At 57.1% G+C, this 18,031-nt stretch overlaps 3 protein-coding genes across 3 annotated transcripts; 1 reads left to right on the forward strand and 2 right to left on the reverse strand.

Moving 5' to 3' along the window:
* Positions 1 to 763: 763 nt before the first annotated feature.
* On the reverse strand, positions 764 to 1,914 carry BJ171DRAFT_554743 (uncharacterized protein). Its single transcript, XM_053113076.1, has one exon. The coding sequence runs from the start codon at positions 1,866 to 1,868 to the stop codon at positions 1,248 to 1,250; it is 621 nt and encodes a 206-aa protein (XP_052961370.1). The 5' UTR covers positions 1,869 to 1,914; the 3' UTR covers positions 764 to 1,247.
* An 11,905-nt stretch (positions 1,915 to 13,819) lies between these two features.
* On the reverse strand, positions 13,820 to 16,609 carry BJ171DRAFT_629090 (uncharacterized protein; the record flags this gene model as incomplete). The annotated part of the gene is made up of 3 exons (XM_053115584.1): positions 13,820 to 14,899; positions 15,145 to 15,155; positions 15,262 to 16,609. 3 exons carry the CDS (start codon positions 16,607 to 16,609, stop codon positions 14,009 to 14,011), a joined length of 2,250 nt encoding a protein of 749 aa, XP_052961371.1. The 3' UTR covers positions 13,820 to 14,008.
* Positions 16,610 to 16,683: 74 nt separating this feature from the next.
* BJ171DRAFT_629096 (uncharacterized protein) lies at positions 16,684 to 18,031 on the forward strand (the record flags this gene model as incomplete). Its single annotated transcript, XM_053115585.1, has 2 exons — positions 16,684 to 16,983; positions 17,114 to 18,031. The coding sequence occupies 2 exons, from the start codon at positions 16,684 to 16,686 to the stop codon at positions 17,834 to 17,836; spliced, it is 1,023 nt and encodes a 340-aa protein (XP_052961372.1). The 3' UTR covers positions 17,837 to 18,031.

Consider the following 18,031-nt stretch of genomic DNA (forward strand, 5'->3'; position numbering starts at 1 on the left):
CCCGACGACCCAGACCTCAAGCGAGCAGCCCGGCATGTCGATACTGCCCGGTGTCTATCACCAGGCACCCCAATCCAGCGGTTTATCCTGGACGGTCAGTGCTACTTTGAGCATATCAAGAACCGCGATTTACCCGAGTTGATGGCGGCATTCAGTGAATTCAATCTCGAGCAGCGCTGGGACAAGCTCTCACCAGCGGATAAGGAGTGTCTGTGGGACCTTGCTATCGAGCTGGTCAAGATTGCCGAGCTGTATTCAGAGCTGCTTGTGGCAGGCGTGAGTCTGTTCTGATCACAGATCACAGATCCTCGTCCTCGCCCTGTCTCATGAACATAATATAGGATACCATTCGGATGGCAATGTAGATGACCGTGAGCCAGAGAGCGAACAGGACGATGGGTTTCTCAAATGGGATGTGTGCTCGCACCATCTCGGGCATGGGCCATAGCTTTGCAACGAACACTGCGGTTATGAGGACAGCTGCCTCAAGGATGGACGGTGTTTGGAAGACACACACCGCCCCAGCATCCTTTGGCGGTGGCGATGAAGTGGCAGTGTTGACATCGGTGCTGGTTGGGATGTCGGACTCGGGTACTTCGACGGCGGGTAGGCGAAGTAAAGAGATCGGAGTAGAGTAATTCTGTGCGTTCATCATCATCCAGCAGCACCAGCTACAGCGTCCACGACAAAAAAACCATGAGCAGCGCGACGAGCCCGCTGACCCTGAGTATTGATCTGGGATTCATCAATTGTGGCGTATGCTTCATATCCGAGGATCTCGAGATACTCCATCTCAACCGCATCGACGGCGAGCCCCAGTTCATGGAGGCGTATTTCTTCTCCGGGATGGTCGACGGATCCGAGCCCGCCGAGCTCATGCAGCGCACAACACGAGTGATCATCGAGAAGCCGCCAATCTTCAACGACCAGCTCTGCATTCTCGCCAATGACATATATGCTCTCTTCCAGCTCTGTGGATTCCATTATGGCTACGGATACCGAGTCGAGTTCATCCACAGTATGCTCAAGCTGGACCAATGGACGAACTGGCCGACCGACACTCTTGGGCCCTTGGTGAAGGAGACGTATCAAGGCCGAAAGCAGTGCGGTGTCAAGCTCTGCTACCACCTCGGTCTCGGTCCCCTACTCGCCGACTTCCACAAGAAGGATGATGTATGTGACGCTATATTGATGGCCCTTGTCGCATACGGCTACAAAGATGTCGAAGCTGCACGCAAGCAGCTGGCTCAGTCGAACCTGACGACATACGGGGAGTCGACGCCATCCAAGGACTCTGAGCCCTCTCCCCAAGGCGTCGAGTAACCGCTCGGGGCATCCGACTCGACCAAGAGCTCATCCAGCTCCTGATCAAACTTGTCGGCGCCCTTGTTGCGATTGATGCGCTTGCGCTTGAGGACATTGAAAATCTCAATAAAGTGGCGGCGGATGTAGGCAATCACCCTGTTCTGGATGCACCACTTGAAGAAGCAGAGCTGCCCGATGGTGGTCTCGAAGCTGACGGGCTGCTGGGTCTGCGGGTGGAGGGTGGTCATGGTGAAACGACCAAAACGACGGAAGGGGTCGAATCGCTTCTTGCTGTAGGCTCGAAGCTGGGCCTTGTAGTTCTCGTACACGTAGAATATAGCACCGTCGACCCTGTAGCGAACGCTGTTGCGTCTGGAATAGTTCACAATGAACCAATCGAGCATGCGCAAGGAGATGCGGTCTTGGCGAAGAATGATGTAGATGACTTCGTTGAGGCGGCGTGGGTTCGCCCCGAAAAACTCGACAAGCGAGTGGGACAGGAAATTGGTCATTTCATCGTTGCCTTCAGGCGGCTTAACGGAGAGATCAAAATGGAAGCTCATCTTTCGACGACAGAAAAAAAGCTCGGAGTACTTGAACGAGTCTGGGTACAAAAAAGCGCGTGAAAGAGCGCGATGATTTTTTCGGCGGCTATGATCAACACTGTAGCCAAACGCTTACTACAATTTCACCCGCGCGCTGCCAACATGAGCATACCCAACGGCCGATACGCACACTCCCGGATCCCCATCTACCCGCCACCCCTCGAGGAAGAGGCGGAGGAAGAATCGCCTGACCCCCCACCATGCCTGACCATCATCGGCAGCTACCCGCCATACCCTTACGAGACCTGGGCGGAGCTCGAAGAGAGTGACCCGTACTACGAAGTGGCGCAGGCAGTCCCTGACTACCTCTCTGACATCCTCATGATAAAGTACCCGCACACACCTACGCCTGACACTGAACAATGCAATTGTTGGGGATCAATGTTGTATTCACATGATACGCGGAGTTGTTGGGTATGTCGCAGGTGGGAGGAGCACTATATCGATGTGTTATTGAAGCTCTATACCCATGCACCATCGACGATCCCTTGGGAGGAGTTTGTAGGGACCGTCTTCATGCTGTCGAGTCACGAGTTGATCCCCATGCTCTGTGGGTGAGCGCAGTCCTGGATATAAAAGCGACGTGGGATTCACTCTTCCGCTTCCCCCGGCATCGATCGAGAATGACCATGACCACAGCACCAGAGCAGCCCATTGCGATTTCGACTTCGACGGCAACGATCAGCTTCGACACCGAGATCGATGTCACTGCCGTCGCCCGCCATATCGCTCTCGACGAGACCATTGTAGGTGTCAAGACCGCGATACCATCGATCCGCAGGAATATGATCTACAGCCGAGGCAAGGTGCGAATGAGCAAGTCGCGCAAGCAAGGGGCTCTCCCCATCAAGTACAGGAACAGGAACAGCCTAGCACTCATGGCCGGTCAGGCCACGCTCTACGTGCAGCTCACCTCTGGACGCACGGTGGTCTGCAAGATCTTCAAGACCGGCACACTCCATATCACCGGCTGCAGAAGCATGGACGAGCATCGCTTTGTCGCCGAGGCGGTATGGGAGCGGCTTCGACCCATCGACACCGTGGAAACGATCGAGCTCGACGACGACTTACCGTATAACGTGACCACGACCGAGGATCGCGCTCTCCTCGATAGCAGGGGTGATACGATCGGATACATCGACCCATCCAACAACCAAGTCTACCTCCGAAACCATCCTGTCCGAGTCGACTTGGACAGCAAGTGCTTCGTCTCGGCCGAAGACCTACGTGGACGCTCCCAGCTCTACAGCTTCACCGGGCATCACGTCGGCACGCAATACAAAGAATCGAGACGACTCTGGATCGACGGCCGGGTGTCCTTGTATCCGCACCTGCCAGTATCGAGCGCCTCCTCCAATCCCAGAAAGTCCCTCTCGGTCCGACGCAAAGCCATACCACTCCAGAAGACGGTGGACACCTCGATGATCACCATCCATATGATCAGTGGCATGTTGAAGCTTGCACATGGTATCGATCGCGGTACCATGTTCAATGTCATGCTTGCCGATGGCATCAACGCCCGATACCACCCAGAGGTGCATGCTGCCGTGACGATGCGGGTTGCTATCCGCAGCGGATTCTGTGGTCCTCGGTTGGAGATTGCAGACATCCTATGTCGCTGCAGAGGCCACTGTACATGCAGCAAATTCACTGCAATGATATATCGCTCCGGAACCGTGATCGTGACGGGGATGAAGCGCTTTGACCATCCCGCATTGATCGAGGAGTTCGTCTGTCGATACTGCCTTCAATTCTGTATCGCGTGAGAGGCATTGGCTCGACCCTCCACGGTTGTGTTGGGGATTGCATCCATTTCGTTGAATATACGTGTTGGTTTTGAAACATCTTGGAGCTGTGCTGTCCTTGTGGGCATGGGTGTAGGGAGCTCGAAGGACTTGTCGCCCTGCTGCACGAGTCCGGGCTCGGTGTTGGCAAAGGTCACCCATCGTTTTCCAGCATTCATCTGGCCGCCAACCGTCAGCTCTGGCGTGGCCGTCAAGATACCCATTTGCATTGGCCGATCGATGACGGTCTTGCCGCCCTCGGTGCGGCCCTCGACGGTAAAGTCGGGATTGCGTGTCGTCTGGAAGTCGCGATATTCGCTTGCACTCACGACAGCAGACGGACCGGCAGCGGGTGCGGCTTCGTAAGTCTCTTTGTTGACCTGCTTGACGTTCATGGGGAGCATCGTGGTGGCATTGACCAGCGACGACACACCGCCTGTATTGGAGACGTTCTCGTAGACGTCCTTGGTGACCTGCTTGACGTTCATGGGGAGCATTGTGCTGGCGTTTACAGCAGCAGCCGGGGCACCGTAGCCTACGCTTGAAGCCACCAGCATCTCCAAGTCCTCTGGCTTGAGCTGGAACTGGAGGGGGACTTGCTCGCTTGTGGTGATCGGGTTCTTGCTGTAACGTCCACTACTGGGACGTTGGGGCAAGACGGGGAGGGAGGGGGTACAAGACAAGACAGGACGGGGCAGAACAGGGCGGTGCTAGGCTACTCTAGCGGACGGGTGAGCTCGGGGAGCACTTACGTTTATTCACGATAAAACCGAACTCCAGACAAACGGGGGGGAACGGGGGCAACCCGCAGGTATACCCTGCGGTGGCCTGCCTGCGGTGCGTGAAAACGCAAAGCGCAGCACAGGTCACGACCCACTGCGCCGCGCAGTACGCGCAGTACGCGCAGCACAGCGTCGGAGATACCATCTCCTACACTCCCACACTTAAGAAGGCTTCCTGCGAGGAGCCCTGCGTGTGCTCTTTATTTGGGGCTCCTCGAGGTGTTTACCGTATTTACTCAGCTCCTCGGGTGCATGGGACAAGTCCTCCAGTGTTTGCCATGTGTTGCCCGAGTGTGGGTAACCAACCCACTTGACATAAAACCGAAGTGACCCATCAGCCACTTTCTTGTGCCTCACGATCCTTTCGACTTCATATTCTTGAGTATAGTATTGTCCGAGGTCGTCTTCCAGTGGTGCGTCGTCCGGGACACCTTCGTCGGCGTCGGGGAACTGTGCTGGACTGCGGGTCGTGTGGCGACGCAGCTTGGACACATGGAGGACAGGATGGAGCTTGCTTCCAGGTGGCAAGTCCAACAGGTAGTTGAGGGGACTGGGTCGGGCCGCTATCTTGAACGGTCCTCGGTACTTGGGCAACAACTTCTTTGACTGGGCTTCGGGGACCTTGATGTTGTCGGCGTCCAGGTAGACAAGGTCTCCAACTTCAAAGGAGACATCCTGGTGTCGGCGGTCGTAGTACTTCGCCATCACTTGTTGCGCATCCGTGAGCGCGTCGGCGATCATCTTGTGTCGGACTTGATGATCTTTGACAAAGGCACTTGGTTTGGGAGGCAATCCAGCCGTGGACTCGGTCAGTGTCAAGGAGGTGGGAACATCAGGCTGGAATCCGTAGAGCGCCTCAAAGGGGCTCAAGCCAGTTGTGCTCGACTTGGCGGTGTTGTATGCAAACTCTGCATGACTCAGCTGTATGTCCCAGTCGTCTTGGCTGGTCGAGGCGTATGTCCTCAGGTATTGCTCGAGGGTGCGGATCGTCCGCTCGGACTGTCCATCCGTTTGTTGGTGGTGCGAGGTTGACATGTTCAGCTTGGTGCCGAGATGGTCGAACAGACTTGTCCAAAACAAGGAGGTGAATCGGGGGTCTCGATCACTGACGATGGACTTTGGGAGGCCGTGGTGCTTGAACACATGCTTGAAGAACAGCAGTGCAAGGTCAGGCGCGGAGCATGTCGTCTGGCACGGCACAAAGTGTGCCATCTTGCTGAACCTGTCGACAAAGACAGCGATTGCATCGTGGTCCAACTTGGTCGTCGGTAGATGCGTGATGAGATCCATGGACATGCTGGTCCAGGGGCGGTCGGGAACAGGCAGGGGTTGCAGCAATCCTTGCTCTCGGGTCGTGCGTGACTTGACCATCTTGCAGGTATGGCAGGACTCGATGTACTTCTCGACGGTGCGCTTCATTCCAGGCCAGTATGCGACTTTGGCCAGTCGGTCGTATGTCTTCTCGACTCCAAAGTGTCCAGCGAGGGGCGAGTCGTGGACCTCTTGGAGCAACTTGGTCTTCAACGACGGAATGTCCGGCACACAGACACGGCTGTCCTTCTTCAGGAGGAGCAGGCCATCACGCACTGTGTACTCGGATGATTCGTCGTCCTTGGGGAGCTTAGACACCTTTCGGAACAGTTCTCCGAACTGTTTGTCGTTGGCGATGTTGTCTCGGACAACATCCAGCATCGTGTTGTCGACACTGACAGTCGACTCGTACAGTGACGCCAATTGGTAGTCGGGGCGTCGGGACAGTGCGTCAGGCACCACATTGAGTTTGCCTTTCTGGTATACAACCTCGTAGTTGTACTCGGCGAGGAACTCCATCCATCGCGCTTGGCGTCGGCTCAGGTTCTTCTTGGTGTCGAGGTAACGCAGTGACTGGTGGTCCGTCACAATCTTGAAGGGCTTGGCGGTACCGTGGAGGTACACTCGGAACTTCTGCAGCGCGTAGATGATCGCAAGCTGCTCCTTCTCGTGCACGGGATAGTTGATCTCGTGTTGGGACAGTTTGCGCGACTCGAAGGCAACGGGCCTTCCCTCCTGCATCAAAACAGCTCCCACCGCAAAGTCGGAGGCGTCGGTGTGCACGGAGACATCCGTGTTCGGGTCGAACACAGCGAGGACAGGAGCGTTCGTCAAGGCGTGCTTGAGGGTCTCGAACGCTTGGCGTTGTGGGTGGTCCCACACGAAGGGGCACTCTTTGCGGAGTAGGTCTGTGAGTGGACCGGCAGTGCGCGCCAGATCGGGGATGAATCGGCGGTAGTAGTTGACGAGACCGAGAAACGACTGCACGTCAGAGACGCATGCGAGCGGCGGCCACTCGACCACAGACTTGACCTTGGCGGGGTCGACTTCGATTCCTCTTCCTGAGACAACGTGTCCCAGGAACGGGACTTGATTCTTGAAGAACTCACACTTGGACAGTTTGGCATACAACTTGTGCTCGCGTAGCTTGGCCAGCACGCGGGCGACATGACCTTCATGGGTCGCTTCATCCTTGCTGTACACAAGGATATCATCCAGGTACACGATGACAGAGTTGTCGAGCTCTTGGCGGAACACATCGTTCATCAGCTGCATGAACGTGGCAGGTGCGTTCGTCAATCCGAACGGCAGCACTAGGAACTCGTACAGTCCGTAGCGAGTCCTGAAGGCGGTCTTGTGGACATCATCCTCGTGGATGCGGATCTGATGGTAGCCTGAGCGGAGGTCTATCTTGCTAAAGACCTTTGCTCCACTCAGACGATCCATCAACTCGTCGATCCTGGGCAACGGGTAGGTGTTCTTGATGGTCTGTTTGTTTAGTGCGCGATAGTCGACGCACATCCTGAGATCACCTTCTTTCTTCTTGACAAAGAGCACTGGTGCACCATACGGTGACTGGCTCGGGCGGATGAACCCATGGGCGAGGAGGTCATCCAACTGGCGCTTGAGTTCGTCCATCTCCGTCAGCGACAGTTGGTACGTCGGTCTTGACGGAGGCGACGAGCCTGGTTCGATGTCGATGCGATGATCGACGGTGCGTTGGGGTGGCAGGCATTGTGGCAACTGGTCGGGGAATACGTCCTTGTACTCGTCGAGCAGCTTGGTCACCACAGGCGGGGGACCGGGACCGGCTTGGTCGGTGTCGTCGACCTCACGCACGACACAGAGGAACGACGTGTCCTTCTTGATCAGCCTCTTGAATTGCATGGCTGAGAGGAGAGGTGGCATGTTGGGTGAGGCCATGCCCTGCAGGACAATGTCAGGGCCAACACGGACAGTGCGGCCTTTCCAGTCGACGACTGGAGTCGGCTCGGCACGAGCAAGCCAGCTCATGCCGAGGATGGCATCGAACTTGGTGTCGATCACTTGGAACAACAGGACAGGATGGTACTTGGGATGGAGGGCCACTCGCAGGACCACTTGGTGTGTGCACTGCTGCACACGATCGTCTGCAAGCGCCACACTCATCGGCGACTTCTTCTTGGTTGCATGTATGTTGAGCTCCTGGAGCAAGCGTCTGCTGACAAAGTTGCAGCTTGCTCCAGAGTCCACCATCATTCGGACGGTGTGACCTTGGACGGTGGCAGGGAGGTACAGCAGGGACTCTTCATGGTCCTCCTGCACAGCCTCCTGCACCATGACTTGACTTGGGGGAACGGGCGACACTTGGTCTTGGTTGGCTTCATCACGGCCACTCGGACATTTTGGATAGGGTTCGGCCATTGCGGGGGCCTGCGGCGTCAGCACGCCATTGCACACGACGTCCACGGCTTGCGGACACATGTCGGAAGCATCCGACACACACGACTTGACAGGGGTGAGGGCACAGGCGGTCCTGTCCCTCAAGGGTTCTTGATTTTCTTTTTTGTTTTGGTTTTCAATTTTGGTTTTCTCTTCACGTTCGTGGAGAGGCAGGCGGCTTGCGCCACCATGCACCTCTCGCACGACGCACAACACTTGGTTTGTTTCTCCTTCGGGGGAGGGGGCGAGGTGAACTTCCTCTGGAGACGCGTGGACTGCATTGAGCATGTAGGAGATGGTATCTCCGACGCTGTGCTGCGCGTACTGCGCGTACTGCGCGGCGCAGTGGGTCGTGACCTGTGCTGCGCTTTGCGTTTTCACGCACCGCAGGCAGGCCACCGCAGGGTATACCTGCGGGTTGCCCCCGTTCCCCCCCGTTTGTCTGGAGTTCGGTTTTATCGTGAATAAACGTAAGTGCTCCCCGAGCTCACCCGTCCGCTAGAGTAGCCTAGCACCGCCCTGTTCTGCCCCGTCCTGTCTTGTCTTGTACCCCCTCCCTCCCCGTCTTGCCCCAACGTCCCAGTAGTGGACGTTACATGGTAGCATCGGAAATCCTCGTCTTGTTTTCGTCCTGTTTGTCCTCTTTCTAGATCCTCAAGCTGGATCCCGCCTCTCTTGCCGACCGACTCTCCTCTCTGTCCCTGGAGCCTGCCCCTGCCATGAGCAACCCCCGCCCACTTCCGGAAGCCTTCCTCAAGACCTTCCGTGCCCCAGTGTTTACTGGGAAGAGCCGCTCCTCCTCGGTGGAGGACTGGCTGCAGCAACTCGAGGACTACCTCGATGCTGCCCAAGTCGCCCCCACCCACCACATCGTCGCCGCCAAGCTCTGCTTAAAGGACCAGGCGTACCGTTGGTACCGCCGCCAAGGGTTCGACGAGCAGAGCGAAGGTGTGTTTGACGACTTCAAGGACCGCCTCCGTCGCCGCTTCGGCAGCCCCAATGCTGAACTCATTGCCCGTGACAAGCTATACTCTCTCGTGCAGCGTGGTTCTGTGACCCGCTACATCGAGGAGTTTGAAGACCTCTCCTCCCAGATTGAGGAGCTGGGCTCTGCTGATGCGATGTACCTCTTCCAGAAGGGCCTCAAGCCCAAGATCAGAGAGTACATCGCCAGCAACCCTGATGCCCGCAAGTCCCTGGACGTGATGATGGACGTTGCCGAGAACCTCGACAACGTCCAGTACCATGGCCGCCAGTTCTACCCGCAGCTGGCAGGCGGCCATCGGTCTCATCACGTCCCAGCCCGTCCGCCTCGCCCGGCCCCGCCCGCAAGACCCATGCCTGAGCCCATGGACGTTGACGTCAACGCCATGGAGGCTCGTGGCCCTCCCCGCTCCCGGTTCCAGCAAGCTGCCACTGTCTCCCCCAAGGACAGACAGAAGCAGGAGGACCTCCGCCATGGTTCCTGCTTCTTCTGTCACCGACCGGGACACCAGGCCAAGGAGTGCCCCATGAAGTCGGGAAACGGCCGACCCTACTAGGTGGCTCTGGAGCCCTAGTAGGAGACCAACGCCGTGGATTGCTCAATGCAGTCCACGCGTCTCCAGAGGAAGTTCACCTCGCCCCCTCCCCCGAAGGAGAAACAAACCAAGTGTTGTGCGTCGTGCGAGAGGTGCATGGTGGCGCAAGCCGCCTGCCTCTCCACGAACGTGAAGAGAAAACCAAAATTGAAAACCAAAACAAAAAAGAAAATCAAGAACCCTTGAGGGACAGGACCGCCTGTGCCCTCACCCCTGTCAAGTCGTGTGTGTCGGATGCTTCCGACATGTGTCCGCAAGCCGTGGACGTCGTGTGCAATGGCGTGCTGACGCCGCAGGCCCCCGCAATGGCCGAACCCTATCCAAAATGTCCGAGTGGCCGTGATGAAGCCAACCAAGACCAAGTGTCGCCCGTTCCCCCAAGTCAAGTCATGGTGCAGGAGGCTGTGCAGGAGGACCATGAAGAGTCCCTGCTGTACCTCCCTGCCACCGTCCAAGGTCACACCGTCCGAATGATGGTGGACTCTGGAGCAAGCTGCAACTTTGTCAGCAGACGCTTGCTCCAGGAGCTCAACATACATGCAACCAAGAAGAAGTCGCCGATGAGTGTGGCGCTTGCAGACGATCGTGTGCAGCAGTGCACACACCAAGTGGTCCTGCGAGTGGCCCTCCATCCCAAGTACCATCCTGTCCTGTTGTTCCAAGTGATCGACACCAAGTTCGATGCCATCCTCGGCATGAGCTGGCTTGCTCGTGCCGAGCCGACTCCAGTCGTCGACTGGAAAGGCCGCACTGTCCGTGTTGGCCCTGACATTGTCCTGCAGGGCATGGCCTCACCCAACATGCCACCTCTCCTCTCAGCCATGCAATTCAAGAGGCTGATCAAGAAGGACACGTCGTTCCTCTGTGTCGTGCGTGAGGTCGACGACACCGACCAAGCCGGTCCCGGTCCCCCGCCTGTGGTGACCAAGCTGCTCGACGAGTACAAGGACGTATTCCCCGACCAGTTGCCACAATGCCTGCCACCCCAACGCACCGTCGATCATCGCATCGACATCGAACCAGGCTCGTCGCCTCCGTCAAGACCGACGTACCAACTGTCGCTGACGGAGATGGACGAACTCAAGCGCCAGTTGGATGACCTCCTCGCCCATGGGTTCATCCGCCCGAGCCAGTCACCGTATGGTGCACCAGTGCTCTTTGTCAAGAAGAAAGAAGGTGATCTCAGGATGTGCGTCGACTATCGCGCACTAAACAAACAGACCATCAAGAACACCTACCCGTTGCCCAGGATCGACGAGTTGATGGATCGTCTGAGTGGAGCAAAGGTCTTTAGCAAGATAGACCTCCGCTCAGGCTACCATCAGATCCGCATCCACGAGGATGATGTCCACAAGACCGCCTTCAGGACTCGCTACGGACTGTACGAGTTCCTAGTGCTGCCGTTCGGATTGACGAACGCACCTGCCACGTTCATGCAGCTGATGAACGATGTGTTCCGCCAAGAGCTCGACAACTCTGTCATCGTGTACCTGGATGATATCCTTGTGTACAGCAAGGATGAAGCGACCCATGAAGGTCATGTCGCCCGCGTGCTGGCCAAGCTACGCGAGCACAAGTTGTATGCCAAACTGTCCAAGTGTGAGTTCTTCAAGAATCAAGTCCCGTTCCTGGGACACGTTGTCTCAGGAAGAGGAATCGAAGTCGACCCCGCCAAGGTCAAGTCTGTGGTCGAGTGGCCGCCGCTCGCATGCGTCTCTGACGTGCAGTCGTTTCTCGGTCTCGTCAACTACTACCGCCGATTCATCCCCGATCTGGCGCGCACTGCCGGTCCACTCACAGACCTACTCCGCAAAGAGTGCCCCTTCGTGTGGGACCACCCACAACGCCAAGCGTTCGAGACCCTCAAGCACGCCTTGACGAACGCTCCTGTCCTCGCTGTGTTCGACCCGAACACGGATGTCTCCGTGCACACCGACGCCTCCGACTTTGCGGTGGGAGCTGTTTTGATGCAGGAGGGAAGGCCCGTTGCCTTCGAGTCGCGCAAACTGTCCCAACACGAGATCAACTATCCCGTGCACGAGAAGGAGCAGCTTGCGATCATCTACGCGCTGCAGAAGTTCCGAGTGTACCTCCACGGTACCGCCAAGCCCTTCAAGATTGTGACGGACCACCAGTCACTGCGTTACCTCGACACCAAGAAGAACCTGAGCCGACGCCAAGCGCGATGGATGGAGTTCCTCGCCGAGTACAACTACGAGGTTGTATACCAGAAAGGCAAACTCAATGTGGTGCCTGACGCACTGTCCCGACGCCCCGACTACCAATTGGCGTCACTGTACGAGTCGACTGTCAGTGTCGACAACACGATGCTGGATGTTGTCCGAGACAACATCGCCAACGACAAACAGTTCGGAGAACTGTTCCGAAAGGTGTCTAAGCTCCCCAAGGACGACGAATCATCCGAGTACACAGTGCGTGATGGCCTGCTCCTCCTGAAGAAGGACAGCCGTGTCTGTGTGCCGGACATTCCGTCGTTGAAGACCAAGTTGCTCCAAGAGGTCCACGACTCGCCCCTCGCTGGACACTTTGGAGTCGAGAAGACATACGACCGACTGGCCAAAGTCGCATACTGGCCTGGAATGAAGCGCACCGTCGAGAAGTACATCGAGTCCTGCCATACCTGCAAGATGGTCAAGTCACGCACGACCCGAGAGCAAGGATTGCTGCAACCCCTGCCTGTTCCCGACCGCCCCTGGACCAGCATGTCCATGGATCTCATCACGCATCTACCGACGACCAAGTTGGACCACGATGCAATCGCTGTCTTTGTCGACAGGTTCAGCAAGATGGCACACTTTGTGCCGTGCCAGACGACATGCTCCGCGCCTGACCTTGCACTGCTGTTCTTCAAGCATGTGTTCAAGCACCACGGCCTCCCAAAGTCCATCGTCAGTGATCGAGACCCCCGATTCACCTCCTTGTTTTGGACAAGTCTGTTCGACCATCTCGGCACCAAGCTGAACATGTCAACCTCGCACCACCAACAAACGGATGGACAGTCCGAGCGGACGATCCGCACCCTCGAGCAATACCTGAGGACATACGCCTCGACCAGCCAAGACGACTGGGACATACAGCTGAGTCATGCAGAGTTTGCATACAACACCGCCAAGTCGAGCACAACTGGCTTGAGCCCCTTTGAGGCGCTCTACGGATTCCAGCCTGATGTTCCCACCTCCTTGACACTGACCGAGTCCACGGCTGGATTGCCTCCCAAACCAAGTGCCTTTGTCAAAGATCATCAAGTCCGACACAAGATGATCGCCGACGCGCTCACGGATGCGCAACAAGTGATGGCGAAGTACTACGACCGCCGACACCAGGATGTCTCCTTTGAAGTTGGAGACCTTGTCTACCTGGACGCCGACAACATCAAGGTCCCCGAAGCCCAGTCAAAGAAGTTGTTGCCCAAGTACCGAGGACCGTTCAAGATAGCGGCCCGACCCAGTCCCCTCAACTACCTGTTGGACTTGCCACCTGGAAGCAAGCTCCATCCTGTCTTCCATGTGTCCAAGCTGCGTCGCCACACGACCCGCAGTCCAGCACAGTTCCCCGACGCCGACGAAGGTGTCCCGGACGACGCACCACTGGAAGACGACCTCGGACAATACTATACTCAAGAATATGAAGTCGAAAGGATCGTGAGGCACAAGAAAGTGGCTGATGGGTCACTTCGGTTTTATGTCAAGTGGGTTGGTTACCCACACTCGGGCAACACATGGCAAACACTGGAGGACTTGTCCCATGCACCCGAGGAGCTGAGTAAATACGGTAAACACCTCGAGGAGCCCCAAATAAAGAGCACACGCAGGGCTCCTCGCAGGAAGCCTTCTTAAGTGTGGGAGTGTAGGAGATGGTATCTCCGACGCTGTGCTGCGCGTACTGCGCGTACTGCGCGGCGCAGTGGGTCGTGACCTGTGCTGCGCTTTGCGTTTTCACGCACCGCAGGCAGGCCACCGCAGGGTATACCTGCGGGTTGCCCCCGTTCCCCCCCGTTTGTCTGGAGTTCGGTTTTATCGTGAATAAACGTAAGTGCTCCCCGAGCTCACCCGTCCGCTAGAGTAGCCTAGCACCGCCCTGTTCTGCCCCGTCCTGTCTTGTCTTGTACCCCCTCCCTCCCCGTCTTGCCCCAACGTCCCAGTAGTGGACGTTACAGAGCAATCCACGGCGTTGGTCTCCTACTAGGGCTCCAGAGCCACCTAGTAGGGTCGGCCGTTTCCCGACTTCATGGGGCACTCCTTGGCCTGGTGTCCCGGTCGGTGACAGAAGAAGCAGGAACCATGGCGGAGGTCCTCCTGCTTCTGTCTGTCCTTGGGGGAGACAGTGGCAGCTTGCTGGAACCGGGAGCGGGGAGGGCCACGAGCCTCCATGGCGTTGACGTCAACGTCCATGGGCTCAGGCATGGGTCTTGCGGGCGGGGCCGGGCGAGGCGGACGGGCTGGGACGTGATGAGACCGATGGCCGCCTGCCAGCTGCGGGTAGAACTGGCGGCCATGGTACTGGACGTTGTCGAGGTTCTCGGCAACGTCCATCATCACGTCCAGGGACTTGCGGGCATCAGGGTTGCTGGCGATGTACTCTCTGATCTTGGGCTTGAGGCCCTTCTGGAAGAGGTACATCGCATCAGCAGAGCCCAGCTCCTCAATCTGGGAGGAGAGGTCTTCAAACTCCTCGATGTAGCGGGTCACAGAACCACGCTGCACGAGAGAGTATAGCTTGTCACGGGCAATGAGTTCAGCATTGGGGCTGCCGAAGCGGCGACGGAGGCGGTCCTTGAAGTCGTCAAACACACCTTCGCTCTGCTCGTCGAACCCTTGGCGGCGGTACCAACGGTACGCCTGGTCCTTTAAGCAGAGCTTGGCGGCGACGATGTGGTGGGTGGGGGCGACTTGGGCAGCATCGAGGTAGTCCTCGAGTTGCTGCAGCCAGTCCTCCACCGAGGAGGAGCGGCTCTTCCCAGTAAACACTGGGGCACGGAAGGTCTTGAGGAAGGCTTCCGGAAGTGGGCGGGGGTTGCTCATGGCAGGGGCAGGCTCCAGGGACAGAGAGGAGAGTCGGTCGGCAAGAGAGGCGGGATCCAGCTTGAGGATCTAGAAAGAGGACAAACAGGACGAAAACAAGACGAGGATTTCCGATGCTACCATGTAACGTCCACTACTGGGACGTTGGGGCAAGACGGGGAGGGAGGGGGTACAAGACAAGACAGGACGGGGCAGAACAGGGCGGTGCTAGGCTACTCTAGCGGACGGGTGAGCTCGGGGAGCACTTACGTTTATTCACGATAAAACCGAACTCCAGACAAACGGGGGGGAACGGGGGCAACCCGCAGGTATACCCTGCGGTGGCCTGCCTGCGGTGCGTGAAAACGCAAAGCGCAGCACAGGTCACGACCCACTGCGCCGCGCAGTACGCGCAGTACGCGCAGCACAGCGTCGGAGATACCATCTCCTACACTTGCCCTGGATCGGAGCCGGTGTCGGGAGCTGGAGTTTGTCGCTGGGCATAAAGTTTTGCGGCGCCATCGTCGGCACCTGAGGCATGGACGAGCCCACGTAACGAGTCTCGGTATTGAGCTCCTTTCTGGTCTGAGGCATGTTTGGGTTGGGGAGATACGGCATCGTCGGAACCTTGTTGAATGCGCTCTGAGCGGTCTGCTGGATGGCCCCATATTGATCGGATGCGCGGGCAGGCAGGAAGAAGCTGCCATCGACATAGCCTGCTTCGGTGCTGGCTTTGGCTCCGGCCTGACTCCACACGCCCTGGATGGTGTTGTTGACGATTCGAGTGTAGTCGGTATTCTGTGAGGGTAGTGAAGAGACGCTGGTGACCGGGATAGGGTAATAATCCGCCTGCACGGGCTCCTTGCAGATATCATAGCTGCCGTCAACCGGGCCCCGCATAAACCCAGCGGCTGCTACAGAGGGACCCTGATAATCGGTCGCCCAGCTGCCGTCGTTCTGGAATCTGGTGACGTACTGGGTGTTGTTATCCGACGGAGGGACAGGAGCGACATTTACAGCGGGTCCGGGCATGATCGGGACGGGTGGTACGTAGACCTGCAATCCCTGATCCTTCTTCTTCCAGTCGGCCTCGGGGAGCGTTCGAGCGACCTGACCGAGTGAGTTGTAGCTGCTGGTATCATAGATGGTCGCCGGGTTATTGAGGGTGCGTGTTTGATCGATGGTCGGCGGCATGAACCGGGTCTCGAGCTCCGGGATCTTTTGGTTCGCCGTCTGGACAGGCGTCGTATTGGTGGCGTAGTTGTCCGGCTTCAAAAACGGCATTCTTCGCGGCGCCATGAGCTGATCGCGGCGGAGGGTGTCGCCTGGGTTGATGGCGTTGACCTGCTCTTCGCGACCAACTTCTGCGGGACTGCCATCATTCAGAGTGCCGCTGAACAACTCCATCTTGTACTGTGCATACTGGGTTGGGTTGTTGATACCAGCTCCCTTGTAGAACGGTGTCATATTGGAGTGCACCGGGTCGTACGGCAACCCCGTCAACGGAGAAATGTTCTTGTCATATTTGCGCACGGCTGGGTTCGGTCCGGCTTTGTTGGGTGGTGGCAGGATGGTATTGGTCCTGCCCAGGGTATCCTCGGTGCCCCATCGACCCCGCATGTTCTGCGGGTACTTGACATCCGCTCTCCTCTGTTGGTCCTTCTTGACGGTGTCCACGGTCACCTTGATGTCGTCTGGAGGGATGGTGCTCACGACGGCGCGATCCCGGGCACTGTATGTATCGCTGACAAAGTAATAACCCAGAGCAGCCATGGCAGCGACAACGGCAACGGCTTCCATTGTGCGAGGAATGTCTTTGCACAATGATACCACTTTTTTTTCAACGCAAACACAGCGACGAAAACGCAAGCACAATGGACATCGTAGCGAGCGACATTGCTGCTAATCTCATCTTTCTGATTCATGTGGGCGTTGTGGTCTTTGTGGTCACCGGTGCTTTTATGAGCGACCCGCTCATTCTGGTGCTGCACATCATCGTCTGCCTGGGTATCATTGCGCACTGGGTGCTCGGGAACAGCGCCTGCTTCCTCACGATCCTCGAATGCTACCTCCGCGGCGTCAAACCAGACGACTCATTCGTCCACCGGATTGTCTCGCCGATCTACCACATCCGCGATGACCAAGTGCGACCCGTTGCCCGCACCATCACCGTGGTCACCATGTTCATCAGCATCTGGCGATTCTATCGTTTCACGCAGGACCAGCCGGAGAATTGGGCGAAAATCAAGAACGATTTCCGGCGCGCGCTGAGGATGGGTCGCCAAAAACATCTCGACAACGCAGCAGACACACAACGTCAAGAACAGGATGGCCAGACGACTGAATGATCCGTTCTGGCTCTATCAGCCATCGATTCTATGGGACCACAAAGAGGAGTTTCTTCCTTTGAAGCAACACAACCTCGAAGAGAAGCTCAATGCCATCACACGACTGATCATCTACGCGGCCGTCATTCTCTCAGCAGCCAACCGCAATCTCGGATACGCCAGTGCCGGGGTGATGGTGGTTCTGCTGGTCGTGGCGGTTTACAAAGTCGTCAAGGACGAAGAAGATACAGAGCAAGCCAAGAAGGCCAAGGCCACCCATGTGATATCAGATTCGGACCGCATCACAGCGAATCCTGTGAAATCATTGGTCCTCAACGAAAGCGACAAAATCGAGAACTGCACGCTGCCCACGGAGCAGAACCCGCTTATGACATGGCGTCCATTCGACGACATGAACCAGCCGGCTCCGTGTTCGGGTCCGATCGTCGATACCCGAGTGCATGATATCGTTTATAACTATCCAAACTGGAATGATCTCTACGACAAGAACGGGCGAGCCTTTGTCACCCCTGCATCTGCGACGCACATCACCGATCGAGAAAAGTTCGCACAGTGGCTCTTTGGAGACATGGTCAGCTGCAAGGAAGACACGGTGAACTGCAGCCAGCTGCTCTATGAGGATCTGAAGCAGAGCAAACGGATGTGGCCTGAAAAAAAATCAGGGTACCGAGCAAAGTGACGACTTTTTGCACTCGATGAACTACGCCAACCCTCTGCCTCCTCCTATCCGAACGGTTCCGGTCGACTTCCTGCCGCCCCCCACCTCGTGGACACGTATGGCTCCACCGGTCCCGGCAGCCCCGATGACGCCCATGAAGTATTTCCTGGACTACGAGGGCAGTGGCCGTCTGAACAAATGCCGTCGCGATGGCAC

Source organism: Polychytrium aggregatum (assembly GCF_025602895.1).
Source record: "Polychytrium aggregatum strain JEL109 chromosome Unknown BJ171scaffold_343, whole genome shotgun sequence".
NCBI classification, from domain to species: domain Eukaryota; kingdom Fungi; phylum Chytridiomycota; class Chytridiomycetes; order Polychytriales; genus Polychytrium; species Polychytrium aggregatum.